Here is a 15,601-nt window from a genome sequence, read left to right as displayed (position 1 = left end):
ATTTTAGAAAAAGAAAAAAAAAATGACCCTAAACCCTAATCCTAACCCATTTATGAGCACTTTATTTTTTGAGCACTTATATGAAGAATTGTTTTAGTCCGTTTTGATTTAGATTTTTATTGTTGGTGTCTGGTTAATTTTGGTTCCAATAAACCCAAATGATACCCTAATAGGGCTCCCTAATTTTAACAAAATTTGGAGTTGTGAGCCCTAAACTTCAGAAAAATTCGAAATACAAATCATAACCTTAAAAAATATATATATTTTTTTTAAATCACTTATTTTTTTCTTTGTGTGTGTGAAAATTTATTTTAAACCGATAATAGTTAATATTAATTTAACCTGCCTATTATTGATTTTTTTAACTTGGCCTGGACCTGTGCCTCTACAACACAGAACATAAACTGATAAATAATGTGAATATATATACTTTTTTATTGATATATTTCGATATATCTAATGTAGAATAAATAGCTTTGTACTGATTAAACAATATTATGGGTACTCACCTCTATTTAGCAATTCCTTTTCTGTTTATATATATATATATATATATATATATACATATATATATTAGAGCTGGGAATGTTTAGGCACCTAACGATTCGATTACGATTCAGAGGTTCCGATTCGATTATAAAACGATTATTGATTCACCCCCCTCTTTTTTTTTTTTTTTTTTTTTTAATGTTTTGTACATTAGTTCCAAAATTGTTCAAAAATCCTCTCAGGCTAAACCAAACTACTTTTTCAGTATCAAGTTAACATATAACAGTAAACAAATATACAAAAATAACAGTAAATAAAAAACTCCAGTCCCCGTTCTGTATCAGTAGCTTTAAACTACATGCAATTAATTTAATGTTGTGAATCAACTGTTACAGTTGTTAAAATTGCTCCCGTTATTCCATAATTTCCCTTCTGTCTACTTTTGACATGTCAAAGTTTTAAAACTTTTTCATCATTTAAAGATAGTTTCAAGACAAGATTTTGCCGATTCAGGAGTATTTTAGATAAAAGTTAATTAGGTTCGCTACAAAAGAGCCTTCTAGAAAAGTCTACTGCCTTAAGATGGCGGCTGTTTACTAACGCCGGCAAGTCTGTTATTTTGCATCTAGTTCTACATATATATGATATCTACTGTAGCTGTATGTTTGTAGCAACTAGCAACCGGGCATTGTTTGTAGCAGCTGTCGGCCGCATTCAGGTATGATTGTTTTTTTTTCATCTAGCGGCATGAGTTGAACATGATATTTACTCTCGGTCCGTTCCTCATTGCGTCCCAAAGACCGCGCCTACTGTGTTTTACTTCCGCTTTACCTGGTATAATTCAATAATCGGAATTTGGATGTTTGTGAATCGTTCTCGAATCTTCCACTGCCGAATCGCGAATAATCTAAGAATCGGAAATTTCGCACACCTATAAGAATTATTGGATGACATTACAAACACTTGTCTTGTGCCAGTGCATTTGGACGACTACGGCCATCCAATTATTTTACCAATAAATACCTAACCCTAAACCATAACCAAAGAACAACAAATTGCTATATTGCTAAATTTAACGATTTTGACTTAGAGGGGCTGCAAATCTATGCTAATGTTAGCTTTTTTTCTCTCAAGAGTAGAAGCTTTTTAGCTAGCTGCTTAGCTAGCCAGTACTGCTGAACAAGAAAACAAACTTACTTATAAGTAAATATCAAAATAATTATTCTGATAGATTGAATGAGGTAAAGTGAGACAACAAATCAAGGCTAACTGTTTTATATCAATAATAAAAAATAAAAGCAAGGACATACACTTGCTCGAGCCATTCTTTTGGACAACCATGATTTTTAAAAAAATTGTTTCAGTAGTGTGGAGCGTTCAAAAGCAAAAAAGTGCTCAGTGGGATGCGCACGTCGAAAAAATATTATTGTGAAACGCTTGAGTGCATGTTCTGAGACACCCATACACCAATATTAATTAATATTTGAAATATTATCTTTATGAGAACAAATATTCCCACGGTTACAAGAGACAGGCATGAAACAAACACACACACACACACAAAAAAATTATATTTGGATTGAAAATTCAGTTGAACTTTTTTGAGGCTCAATTTGGTAATTAGGGTTAGGACAAGAGAAAATTGTGGCACTCCAGCCTTTTTAAATATATGTATATATTAATATTATTACTTAAAAAACATTTTCAAGCATTTTCTTATTTTTTAGATTTCTTGAGTAAATTTCCTCAGAAACTGCATGGTATGTAGATTAGCAAAAATTTGAAGGGTGTGATGGAAAATGTCTTCCAATTCTGTCATGACCCATAAATTCAAGTACTGTACTCAATACAGCAGAATTCGTTTTTTTTCTATTCCAATCTTGATAAATGGAAGGCAAATCATCCTAACCCGATGCTCTGGATCATGAGGCGCTCCTCCTCCGGTCCCATCTGAACGATGAGCAGCGAGCGTATCTGGCCAAGGCACTCTAGCAGATCCATGGTGTCCTGGTAGGACACGGCATTGATGGCGTAGGCCTTGGGTAGCGCCCGGATCAACTCTCCGAGCCCGTCGTACTGCCTGTGGAGCAGGCTGAACATCAGGCGCACCAACTCCGGGTTCTGGATGAACGATTCCTGGGCCCAGTGGATCATGGTGTGGGAGATCAGCTCCTGGAGGGTGCCTGTGTGAAGAGAAGTTAAGACCAGAACCTCTTAAATTTCTTTAACCAGAGGCAAGTGCTCGAAGACCGCAAGCTAAGCTCAGCTTCAACCTAAAATGTCCAAAAATGTATACTGTTGTATGTATATGTTATTGACTAAATATGCACTACAACGCGCTTAACTTTTGTTCAGAATTAACTTCTTATCAGTTGTTATGATGCAGCTTGCTTTTTATAAATTCGTGAAGCTTCACAATCCCTTAAAAAGTGTGGACCCTTTGCGTCTCCAAAGTTGATAGTTCATTGTTCGACTACAGCGAAACATGACGAGTCATTGGCTAAACACTGGGTTTATCCTCTGGTGGTATATTGGCAGTGGGAGGGGCTCGGTTGGCCCGAATGCTCTGCTTCTCTGCGTGTTGATTGGATGATCTGCCTGAGGCAGGGGTCCCCATCTGCCGGGCCGCGGACCGGTCCGTGGCGCATTTGCTACCGAGCCGCACAGAAAGAATAATTTATTAATGACGGCATTCTGGCCGAATTAACCCTGTGCCCCTGTTTAACACACCAATATCCCTGTCTACTCTAGATATAATACCAATAATTAGCTCCCACACGAGCGAAGATGACTGGAAAACAGACGTCTTTGGAGATATTTTTTACGGCGAAAAGGGTGCCTGACGAGCCAGAAGATGAGCCTACAACCTCAAAGACCCACGAACTGCAAAGGAGTGGATTCGTGACCCGTTTGTGAATAAACTGAGTGATTCGAGCATGTCTGTGCAACAGGAGGATCAGCTTGTAGAGATCGCAAATGACGGCGACCTTAAACGTACATTTGAGATAACAACTCTACCGAGGTTCTGGTCATTCCGGAATATCCTGACATTGCTACGAGAGCATTGAAAACCTTGCTACAATTTCCAACATCGTATCTTTATGAAGCGGGCTTCTCAATTAATGCTTCACGACAAGGCGAAGTCATTAATGGTGAGAGAGCAGCTGACATGGCAGGATGTATCTGAGGAGAACTTTTCTACATGTCCTTCCATGATCAAACATAAGTTAATATTCCTTTCTTTAAAGAAAATTTGTAGTGTTTACTTTGGAATCGCTGCATTTGCGGCCATGTTTAACGTTACGCACATCCGCAGAACCGCATCGTTGCAATTTTTGATGGGTTGCAAAATTTGTCAGAACACCGGTCCGTGAAAAAAAAAACCAAATAATACCGGTCCGTGGTGCAAAAAAGGTTGGGGACCCCTGGTCTGAGGCTTAATCCCTTTTTTGACTGACCGCGAAATAAGCGAAGCAGTGATCATGTAGTATTAACATCCACGGGAGGCATTTTTGAATTTTCATTCTGTTGTTTTGAGTTGAACCGGAGACCTTTATAATCATCCTAGTGTCACTTTGTTCAAAATGACCAGCGAAAAATCAAGCTTCTATTTCTGGTGTTTTTTTTCTATTGTAGCTACTTGTGTTTGAAGACTTGACTTCTGGCACTCTAGCTTCTTTCTCTACCGAGCAGCGGGTGTCACTGAGCCCCTCCACCGTCACAAAGCATTCGTGGGGGGACACAGTTTGAGCTTCCCCTCATTGAAAGACCAAAATCCGCCACTGTTGTCAACACATTCAAATGAAGACATCTTACTAGGTTTTGGCTCCTCCTCCACTTCAGGTTTTTCCTCCTCTTCCTTTTTTCGCAAGCTCTTCACTTTCTCCACCAGGCTGAGAAGGCGTCCACTCAGCGAGGTGACCACTTCCTCTTCCTCCGTCTCCTCCTCAATATGTACACCTTCAAGTGTTGTGGAAAGAGATTTAGAACAAGGAAGCAGAATCAACGTGTGACTGTTTCAAGTATACTGACCGCAGTGAAGGAGGAGGTCATTGTGAAAGTCTCCCAGAGTGTCTCGCACATCCTCAGGTACAGGGCAATCTTCATCCTCGGGACTGTGTTTGAAATTGGTCAGCAAAAGAACCTTTGCAAAATAAAAAATAAAAAAAGGTTTTTAATTCAAATGGACAGTTTTGCGAACATTTTTATTTCATGAAATGGTTGTTATTGAGAGTAAAGAAATCAATGGTGAAATTGATCATTTTATATACATACTGTATTCGGGACTTTTTTAAATAAATGAGTAATTGGTTAAAATGCTCATTGTAAATGCTAAAATAAATATACTCAAATTAGCAATCTGAAATACACAATATATACATTATATATTTATTTTACTAAAAAATAAAAATAATTTTGCCTTGAACATGCATATTTTATTCTTTTTTAAATTGGTTAATTTATTTAATTAAAATAATATTTTGAAAATTAACTTTATATTAATGCTGTAAAGTCGTTGTACAATTTTTGATTTTATTATTTGTAGATAAATGAAAACAACAAATTTTAAAATCAATTAAGAAATCTTAACTTCTCGTTTTATTTCATTTTTCAGATATGTTAACACTTATAATTTGGCTATTAATTGATTGGCTAAATCATCTACAGAAAATAAAACAATAATAATCGTATTAACCACCAAGTATATTTATATATATATTTAACTTTACAGTGTTTTACAAAATAATTGCTTCACAAATTTTCACTAAATAAAATAAAACCAACCACTTTTGGTGTAATTACGAATGTATTGTATACATAAACACTTTTTATTTATTCATCTTATTTAGTAATTCGTTGATTTATCAAGAAAAAAAATTGAACGGTTAAAACTAGTAATATAAACGACTAAGCATATATATTTATGATTTTTTTTATTTAAAACTATATATTACAAATTAATGTTTCATATACCGTATTGGCCCGAATATAGGACAGTGTTTTTTTGTTGTTTTTTTTTTTTTGCATTGAAATAAGACTGAAAAATGGTGAGTCGTCTTATATTCGGGGGTCTAGACATTATACCCATTCACGAAGCTAGATGGCGCCAGATATCATTGAAGCGATGTTCTGTCATGACAGATCTCAGCTACTCTCAAGTTTAACCAGTTTGCACTATTTTATTGCAATGTTTTTCCTTATTCAGATTTGTTTCAAGACTACAGTTACAGTTAGACCTCACTTTGATGGTTAATGCAGTTATTGCAATTTTGTTGTTTCATCACAATAGATTTCAAAAACCAGTAGCCATTCATTTACGAATGTGATTGCACCTTAGTTTACATATTTAAATATTCAGCTATTAAGATTTGAATGAGGCAAAATAACATGCTTTTTCTCTCAAATATATTGTTATAATCATTTGTTTCAGATGCACTGTAATTATTTTCTGTATAAAAATTAATTTGGTGTTCAAAAAGTCTTTTTTCAAACTTGAGTCTTGAAAAAGAGGGGGTGGTCTTATAATCTAGGCCGTTTTATATTCAAGCCAATAGGGTATTTACTGTAAAGAAAATAAAGGTAAACTCAAGACTTTTACATATAAAGCCTAAGTACCACTTTTTATATATTATATTAAATAAATGGAAATGGTTATTGAATTATTGTGGACGAATAAAAAAATACATACATAAAACACCTTGAGTAAAAAATACATGTATGCCTTTGAATGAAATAGTCAAATTATCATAACTAATAAATGAAAATATTTTGTATGTTTTTCATTTACCTGGTCCTGCGGCGGCGAACGGAACTCCCGAGTCTTTCGCGCGGTTTCCGCTGCTGACATGGTGAAAGCTGTCATCAGCTGGTTGTAGCGGACGCGCTGGTTGCTTTGAATTTCGTGCACGAAGTTGTCCGAGTAGGCCACGATGGCTTCCACGCGGTGTCGCAGCTCACAGTCACAGAAATACTGAAGGAGTGTGCACATCTAAAAGGGAAAGCCACAGTTACACTTTTTGAGTTTTTATATGACGGCGTATTAGGACAAAAGAAAGGAAGAAAGAAAAACAGGATCACGAGATTAGAGTACGAGAATGTCATACAAATAGTATGACATTAAAACCGTTGTATTAGTATGAGAAATTAAGTCCTATCATAGGTACAAGAATAAAATCGTACTATTAGCTCAAGAATAAAATCGTAGTATTGTTAAGCGACAAAATGTTCTAATAGTCGAGGGAGATTAAAGTTGTACTATTTGTACGAGAATATAGTCGCAGTATTAGTACTAGAAAAAAAGTCGTACAATTAGAACGAGTTTCAAGTTATAGTATTAGTATGTCAATAAAGTTGTAGTAGTATGAGAAAAAAAGTCGTACAGTTGGTACGAGATTCAAGTCGTAGTATTCATACGAAAATAAAGTCATAGTACTAGTATGAGAAAAAAGTCTTAGTATGAGGATAAAGTTGTAATATTAGTAAGAGATTAGTCGTACTATTAGTACGGGATTGAAGTCGGACTATTAGTATGTGAATAAAGTTGTCGTATTCTTACGAGAATAAAGACGTAGTATAAGTACGAGAAAAAAAAGTCATACTATTAGTAAGAGAAAAATATCGTAGCAGATAATTTAGCGACATTAACCGTACATCCATACCAATTACGTTATCGTAATGTAATAATAAGTACGAATAGTACTTTTTTTCCCCGTACTAATAGTATGACTTTATTGTCGTACTAATACTATGACTTTAAACTCGTAGTCCTGGGTGTTTTTCCACATCTTTTTGTCTTTCTAACCTGTAGTTTGACAGATTCTGGCAACTTCATCTGAAGCAACCCCTCCTCAAGCCCCTCCTCTTCTTCTTTTAACTCCGCCTCGAGCATCTCCGCTTCCTTCTCTTCTTCTTGCTTCTCTCCGTCCACCTTTTTGTCCCCGGTGTCTTCACCTTCCTTCTTTTCCTCCTCCTCTTTTTCCTCGCCTTCTTCATCTTCTACTTTTTCCAGAGCTTTCAGCTCCTCTTCCTCCTCACCCACACCCTCGTCCTCCAGTTCGGCCTCCTCGTCAGCTTCCTCTTGCGCCTCCTCCGTGGCGGCTTGTCCCTCGTCCTCCTCGTTCTCTTCCTTCCCGCTGAAGACGTTGGGGTCGATCATCTTCAGGATGTGTTTGGTGTCTTCGTCGTTGAAGATACCCATGATGAGCAACGTGCTGATCAGTTTGAGGATGGGAACGAAATGAAACTCGACGCTGCCTCCTACTGGATCGCGCATGGCTTGGCTACCGTCCAGCACGGCCTCCGTTAGCATGCTGATAGCTCTGGTCTTCAGTTCCTGAAATGGAGTAGAAGAGGAAACTAACTTATTACTAGCTTATAAGGAAATTATAATTTTGCCTGAAGAAAATATTAACTCTTTCACTGCCATTGACAGCTATAGAACCTGCTATTTGTTCATGGAGGTTGGCAGCAAATGAACCAAGGGCCTAGGTTCAGTCAACATTTGTAAGGACACTATAACAGCATAACCTGAATGTACATTTTTAGCTACAGACGGGACATTAATAAGACCAAACAGATTGGGTGAACGGGGATCAGGGCTACATTTCTGACGAATATGCTGATGTGTTTCCTACGTAAAAATGAAAAAAGTTAAAATTGTTATTTTCTTTTTTCATGCGAGAAAATTGTTTTCCAAAATGGGGGGATTTCCCCTTGCTTCATATAACGGCAATTTACAGTGGTTGTTATACCAATGAAAAAAACAAATGCACGCATGATATCAATAGTGTTGGCTATGTTTTCAGGATAAAGTTATTAGAACTTACATGTCAATTACATCTGTATTTTCAAACATTTATTTGACTATGTTAGATCTGGTACAGTGGGGCAAATAAGTATTTAGTCAACCACCAATTGTGCAAGTTCTCCTACTTGAAAAGATTAGAGAGGCCTGTAATTGTCAACATGGGTCAACCTTAACCATGAGACACATCTGAGCATCTAATGCATAAAACAGTAAAAAAAATAAATAAATAAAAATAAAAAAAGGGGGGGGGGGACCTTTAAAGGTACACCTTTAAAAAGATAGAATTCATATTCATTTCTATTCAACACTTCTCTTACCTGCAGTGGAAAAACGGGACTGAGCGTATAGAGGTCTGGATCCATTCCCACAAAGTTGATGGAGGAGAAATGCAGCTTGGGACGCAAACAGGTGTTGAGACCCACCCCGGGAAGGGAGTGAGCTTTCTTGGCATCTGGATAGAGGTTGATGCTGAGCGTGTCCTCCGTCATGGGCACGATGAACTCCTTGTTGGTACCCAGACGTGCCCGCTTGGCCGACTCCAGGTGGATGCTGATGAGGAGGTCGTAGTAGCCGCTGCGCAGCGGACCTGGCAGGTAGGTGTTTTCGATGGCGTAGAACAACTGCGACTCATCCACGTGGCTGCACAGCGCGTGGGCAACCCGGTTGTTGCCAAGGGCGCACACGGCGCAGTATAGCATGAGGGTGTGGTAGTGGAACTTCATCAGATCTTGGCGCTCTGACAGCTCCAGAATGTCGATACACCTGGAAATAAATTACTGTCTTGACTAACACTGCTTTCATAGTGCTTTCATACCTTTATAAGGTATAGATTGACCTCTTGGGCTGCAACTGTCAAAATGGATTGGACGTCTAGCGCTTTCAATTGCACTGAACGATGGCCTTCACGGTCAGTCCTCCTGGTTTTAATGTTATATACTAATATTCATTAATAGTTAAATACTGTACTATTAGTTTTTTTAAATCCCAAATTACGTTACGTTACATATTATGTTACGTCACGCTACGCAACGTTTTTTTTTGCATTTTTATGCGAGGCTGTGCTATGTTTTATGTCATGCTTGCTATGCTATGCTATGCTATGCTATGCTGCCCGACCGATATCGCTGTCCCACCTGTTCTCCTCTGGGATGTGCAGTGCCATCATGATGAGCGGCTCGGTGCACTCCACCATCCAGCCCAGCTTCTCGTTCACTTTGCCCACCTCGGGGTTGAGAAAGCGATTGGGCATTCGACTCCAGATGACCGGGGTCAACATCTGGACGTCCAGCCTCGGGGGGCACTGGGGCACAGGGTTTTTGCGCTCGCTACGGAACATGGCGGCTGAGATCGGCATAATGTTCTGAGGACGCAACACAGAAGGTTTGTGAATCTTGATAAAACAATGGAGAAACACCTGAGTTAAGATCGGACCTTGAGTTTTCCCAGTTCCAATTGGACCATGTTTTGACTGGAAGGTTGGATGAAAACAGCAGGGAACAGCTTGGTGTTGGGTTCCACCTATGAGAAAACATTAAAGTTCACCGGAACAAGACATGCTTCATAAAATAGATCTAATGAAGATTGGCTCACCTGGTAGAAGGTGTTAATTTCCTTGCCATTGGCTGTGAAGGTCATGAGGCCCGTGGCCAGGTCCACAAGGCAACCCACAACCATGTCTTCCTGGCTGAAGCGGGTCTGCTGAGTGCTCACCAGGTCGCCTCCCCAAACCATGTAACAGTTGCTGTGCTTCATACTATTGGAAATTCATTTTGATACTCCGTTATGTTACGATACGTTGTTTAATGTTACGTTTTGTAAAGTTACGTTGATTATTTTTGGAGTTTTGAGAAAATTATAATGATTTAATTTTTTTTTGTCATTCTCTTTTGTGTTTTTTCATTGCAAGCAAAGCATTTGTAATTGCAATCATTTTCTGGGAGAAATTGAGCATTTTCTGACTGAATTGCAGGGCTGCCAATACTTTGGCCAGCAGTGTAAGTATCAATTCACAATGAGAGAAAAACAAACAAAAGTAACATTTCACGTTCACAGGCGATAATTTGACAAGTAGTGGAGGAAAAAGTACAGATACGTGCTGTAAAATGTAGTGAAGTAAAAGTACCACTTCATATTTGTACTCAGGTAAAGTTCAGATACACAAAAATGTAGTTAAGTACAGTAACAAAGTACTTTTACTTCGTTAGATTCCACCACTGCATCTTGGGAAGGGCGAGAAGCGCTTGTTTGAAAAAAATTTTTTTTTTTTTTACGATGGCGTGCTGGCAGCCATCTTTGGTAGGGGGAGCCAGATTTTAGAAACTAGATCATGAAAAGTACATATTGGACAGCATCAGCACGTTATTTCTTAGTATTTGCTGGTACAGATTACCTCATTTTAGTGCCATATTGGTAGCAATGCTATCGGTGCAATACTAGTTACATTAGATTTGCTTCTTATGACAGAAACCTAGGAGTCATGCGAAATGAACCCACCTGTCATGTATGTTTCCTTTGTCATCGCCCACCGTGACAGTGACGTTCCGCACTTTTGATAAATCAAAACTCGGATCAAACTGGTGGTAGTCAGGGGTAACCCAACCGATCCATACGCCAGTCGGTTCCTGCCCCGCAAAAATCCTAATCGAATAGTAATACTGGAAGGAAAATAAAAGGATAGGTAAGAAGATTTAGAGCACATTCATTAATTCTGGAATTTTCAGGCTTTTTTTTTTTGGTCTCTAAGGACAAGCAAATTTATTCAGAAACTTCATGTTTTAGTATTTTGTATGTGAATTTTTCAAAATTTGAGGTATGTAAAATATCCTCCAATTCTGGATTGACCTATGTAAATATTTTATCAGGGAAAACTAGGGCTGTCAAAATTATCGCGTTAACGGGCGGTAATTAATTTTTTTAATTAATCACGTTAAAATATTTGACGCAATTAACGCACATGCCCCGCTCAACCAGATTAAAATGACAGCACAGTGCAATGTCCACTTGTTACTTGTGTTTTTGGGAGTTTTGTCGCCCTCTGGTGGCGCTTGAGTGCGACTGATTTTATGGGTTTAAGCACCCATGAGCATTGTGTAACTATTGACATCAACAATGGCGGGCTACTAGTTTATTTTTTGATTGAAAATTTTACAAATTTTATTAAAACGAATACACTAAGCGGGGTTTTAATATAACATTTCTATAACTTGTACTAACATTTATCTTTTAAGAACTACAATTCTTTCTATCCATGGATCACTTTAACAGAATGTTAATAATGTTAATGCCATCTTGTTGACATATTGTTATAATAAACAAATACAGTACGTATGTACTGTATGTTGAATGTATATATCCATCTTGTGTCTTATCTTTCCATTCCAACAATAATTTACAGAAAAAGATGGCATATTTTATAGATGGTTTGAATTGCGATGAATTACGATGAATTCATTTTTAAGCTGTAATTAACTCGATTAAAAATTTTAATTGTTTGACAGCGCTCGGGCAAACTTGATATAATGGTGAGTCTTACAGTGGTGGTGTTTAGGATAATCTCAGGGTCATCTCGGTCGTCAGGGACCACGTCTTCCACCAAGCGAGGTACTGTCGGAGGTGCGGGAGGAGGGGCAAGAGGTGTCATGGCGACCTTTTTGGCTTTGAAGAAAAATCTAAGTACAGGAGAGAGAAGAACATGTTTTTCTTCTTTGTTCTTTTCTCACTTGTGTGCAAAGACCCCAATTTGTACTTCAAAACTCAAGCTCACCCTCGTTTTTTCCCCTTTTCTGACATGGTGTCCTTCTCATTCTCTACAGAGATCTCCTTTGGTACTGAAGGCTCCTTCTTGTCTTCTTCCTGCTCCTTGCGGCTGGCTGACTTCTTCAAGACCTCAAACTCCGAGTCGGGCTCCACCACCACCACTTCGTCCTCGGGTATGGTGAGCGTACGGGTGAGCAAGGTGGTGCCCGCTGGGATCTTGAAGGTTTCGTGGAACTGGACGGGCATGCTGAGCCTGAGGAACATCATGTCGGTGTTGGCGTTCTGCGAGCCGAAGGTCTTGTGGGTCAGCTTCAGGCAGGGGGCGCTGTCCACGGTCCCATCTACTCGGGAAACCTAAGGGATTGAAAAGGCCAGAGCTGAGATTCAAACACAGAAATGTGAAATAGATATTATTTTAGATTTATAATATTATATATACAGTGGGGCAAATAAGTATTTAGTCAACCACTAATTGTGCAAGTTCTCCCACTTGAAAATATTAGAGAGGCCGATAATTGTCAACATGAGTAAACCTCAACCATGAAAGACAGAATGTGGAAAAAAACCCAGAAAATCACATTGTTTGATTTTTAAAGAATTAATTCGCAAATCATGGTGGAAAATAAATATTTGGTCAATACCAAAAGTTAATCTCAATACTTTGTTATGTACCCTTTGTTGGCAATAACGGAGGCCAAACGTTTTCTGTAACTCTTCACAAGCTTTTCACACACTGTTGCTGGTATTTTGGCCCATTCCTCCATGCAGATTTCCTCTGGAGCAGCGATGTTTTGGGGCTGTCATTGGGCAACACAGACTTTCAACTCCCGACACAGATTTTCTATGAGGTTGAAATCTGGAGACTGGCTAGGTCACTCCAGACCTTGAAATGCTTTTTACGAGGCCACTCCTTTGTTGCCCTGGCTGTATGTTTGGGATCATTGTCATGCTGTAAGACCCAGCCACGTCTCATCTTCAATGCCCTTGCTGATGGAAGGTGATTTTCACTCAAAATCTCTCGATACATGGCCCCATTCATTCTTTCCTTTACACAGATCAGTCGTCCTGATCCCTTTGCAGAAAAACAGCCCCAAAGCATTATGTTTCCACCCCATGCTTCACAGTGGGTATGGTGTTCTTCCGATGCAATTCAGTATTCTTTCTCCTCACAAGATGAGCATGAGAACCTGTGTTTCTACCAAAAAGTTCTATTTTGGTTTAATCTGACCAAAACACATTCTCCCAGTTCTCTTCTGGATCATCCAAATGCTCTCTAGCAAACCGCAGACGAGCCTGGACGTGTACTGGCTTCAGCAGGGGGACACATCTGGCAGTGCAGGATTTGAGTCCCTGGCGGCGCATTGTGTTACTGACAGTAGCCTTTGTTACTGTGGTCCCAGCTCACTGTAGGTCATTCAACCTTTTTGCTCACCGTTCTTGTTATCATTTTGACGCCACGGGGTGAGATCTTGCATGGAGTCCCAGATCGAGGGAGATTATAAGTGGTCTTGTATGTCTTCCATTTTCTAATAATTGCTCCGACAGTCGATTTCTTTACCCCAAGCGTTTTACCTATTGCAGATTCAGTCTTCCCAGCCTGGTGCAGGTCTACCAATTTTGTCTCTGGTGTCCTTTGACACAAACTCCACTATAGTCTTGGCCATAGTGGAATTTGGAGAGTGACTAACTGAGGTTGTGGACAGGTGTCTTTTATACCGATAATGAGTTAAAACAGGGGCCATTAATACAGGTAACGAGTGGAGCCTCGCTAGACTTCGTTAGAAGTTAGACCTCTTTGACAGCCAGAAAACTTGCTTGTTTGTAGGTGAAAAAAATACTTATTTTCCACTCTAATTTGGAAATAAATTCTTTAAAAATCAAACAATGTTATTTTATATTTATTTTATATATATACATATATATAGATATATACACACACACACACACACACAGTGTATCACTAAAGTGAGTACACCCCTCGCATGTCTGCAGATATTTAAGTATATCTTTTCATGGGACAACACTGACAAAACGACACTTTGACACAATGAAAAGTAGTCTGTGTGCAGCTTATGTAATAGAGTTAATTTATTTGCCCCTCAAAATAACTCAAAATATAGCCATTAATATCTAAACTCCTGGCAACAAAACTGAGTACACCGCATGGGAACTACGTACATCCCTAAATGTCCAAATTGAGTATTGCTTGTCATTTTCCCTCCAAAATGTCATGTGACTCGTGACAGGAGTGCTGTCAACATTGCTGCAGAGATTGAAGAGGTGGGGGGTCAGCCTGTTAGTGCTCGGACTATACACCGCACTTTACATTAAAATTGGTGTGCATGGCTGTCACCCCAGGAGGAAGCCTCTTCTGAAGACGGTACACAAGAAAGCTCGCAAACACTTTGCTGAAGACATGGGGCTCTGAGACCTCCGATTTGGCCAAATTTTAAAATTGTCCTATATGTACGGTATGTGTAATACATCATTGGAAAGGTTAAAATATCTATTTTCTGGTGGAAGAAACATTTTAAACACGAGGGCATTAAAAAAAAAAAAAAAAAAGATTTAAACCCCTAAACGTCCAGGTGAGAGCTTAATTATAGACACCATGATTTTAAGGAGATATTATCGCCAGTGGCGCCACCAAGGGGTGGCCAGGGGCTATAAATTTGTTGGCCACCCCACTGGCCAGTATATCGTTGATTGGAGCAGCAACATTTATACATTTCATCCCAAATAGGATGAAAATACACTTTATGCTTAATATATACATAACACAATACAACAGAATTATTGTGGAACTTAAATGTTGACTGTACTGTTATGGGCTATACACATAAAATCATTAGTTACATTAAATATAACACAATACACCAAAGTAAATTAGTAGGCGTGTCTTTCTGATAGTTTTCTTCTGGCCTTTTTACTGCAACAACATCATAAAACCATGAAATTATGGCTTTTAGTTTTGGTGTGCCACCCTAAGATTTTAAGTGACCCCATCTGGCCACCTTTATGAAAAATTTCTGGAGGCGCCACTGATTATCGTGTGCTAACCTTATTTCGATCCAAAAACTCAGTATGGCATGTATCACCGAGTGTCAAAACACAGCTGTATATGGCCACAGCAGGACTTTTTTGGAATTTTACGGGTGAAACACGGTAATATAACAAGGGTAGCAATGCAGAAATCGCTGACATCAAGGAGTGGTTGAGATTTTCTTTTTTTTTTATTTACCCTTTTAAACTTTTTTTCCCCCTATTTTTCTTCGTCTGGATTGATTATTCATCATGTAAAATATCGGGGAAAATGCGACAGTAACAAAAAAAAAAAAAAAAAATACAATTAAGCGATAGTTATGAGGTAGATATATCCATGACCTATTTACAGACACTATTTTTTTCATTGTGATGTAATTTGTTTAAAAGTTTAAAATATGCGAGTGAATAATTTCATATATATATATTTTTTTTAACTTGATATTAGCTATCAATTAATGATTTTAAGCTAAAACTGATAGACATTTCGGAATAATAAATAATAAA

At 38.4% G+C, this 15,601-nt stretch overlaps 1 protein-coding gene across 5 annotated transcripts in view; it reads right to left on the bottom strand.

The window, feature by feature from the left end:
* Nucleotides 1–15,601, bottom strand: part of LOC130918015 (ryanodine receptor 1-like) — a 209,063-nt gene that overhangs the window by 111,496 nt on the left and 81,966 nt on the right. For all 5 annotated transcript variants that reach the window (XM_057839859.1, XM_057839856.1, XM_057839860.1 and 2 more), the window contains 12 exons: nt 12,060–12,406; nt 11,829–11,964; nt 10,790–10,950; nt 9,887–10,049; nt 9,728–9,814; nt 9,430–9,656; nt 8,614–9,058; nt 7,292–7,822; nt 6,278–6,478; nt 4,522–4,633; nt 4,306–4,449; nt 2,399–2,672 (listed from right to left, as the gene is read on the bottom strand). In XM_057839859.1, the coding sequence (XP_057695842.1) occupies nt 2,399–2,672; nt 4,306–4,449; nt 4,522–4,633; nt 6,278–6,478; nt 7,292–7,822; nt 8,614–9,058; nt 9,430–9,656; nt 9,728–9,814; nt 9,887–10,049; nt 10,790–10,950; nt 11,829–11,964; nt 12,060–12,406 (2,828 nt within the window). The remainder of the gene's footprint in view (nt 1–2,398; nt 2,673–4,305; nt 4,450–4,521; nt 4,634–6,277; nt 6,479–7,291; nt 7,823–8,613; nt 9,059–9,429; nt 9,657–9,727; nt 9,815–9,886; nt 10,050–10,789; nt 10,951–11,828; nt 11,965–12,059; nt 12,407–15,601) is intronic.

This window comes from Corythoichthys intestinalis, chromosome 6 (assembly GCF_030265065.1).
Source record: "Corythoichthys intestinalis isolate RoL2023-P3 chromosome 6, ASM3026506v1, whole genome shotgun sequence".
NCBI lineage: Eukaryota > Metazoa > Chordata > Actinopteri > Syngnathiformes > Syngnathidae > Corythoichthys > Corythoichthys intestinalis.
The sequence above is the reverse complement of the archived record's forward strand: the minus strand, read 5'-3'. Positions and strand labels throughout refer to the sequence as shown.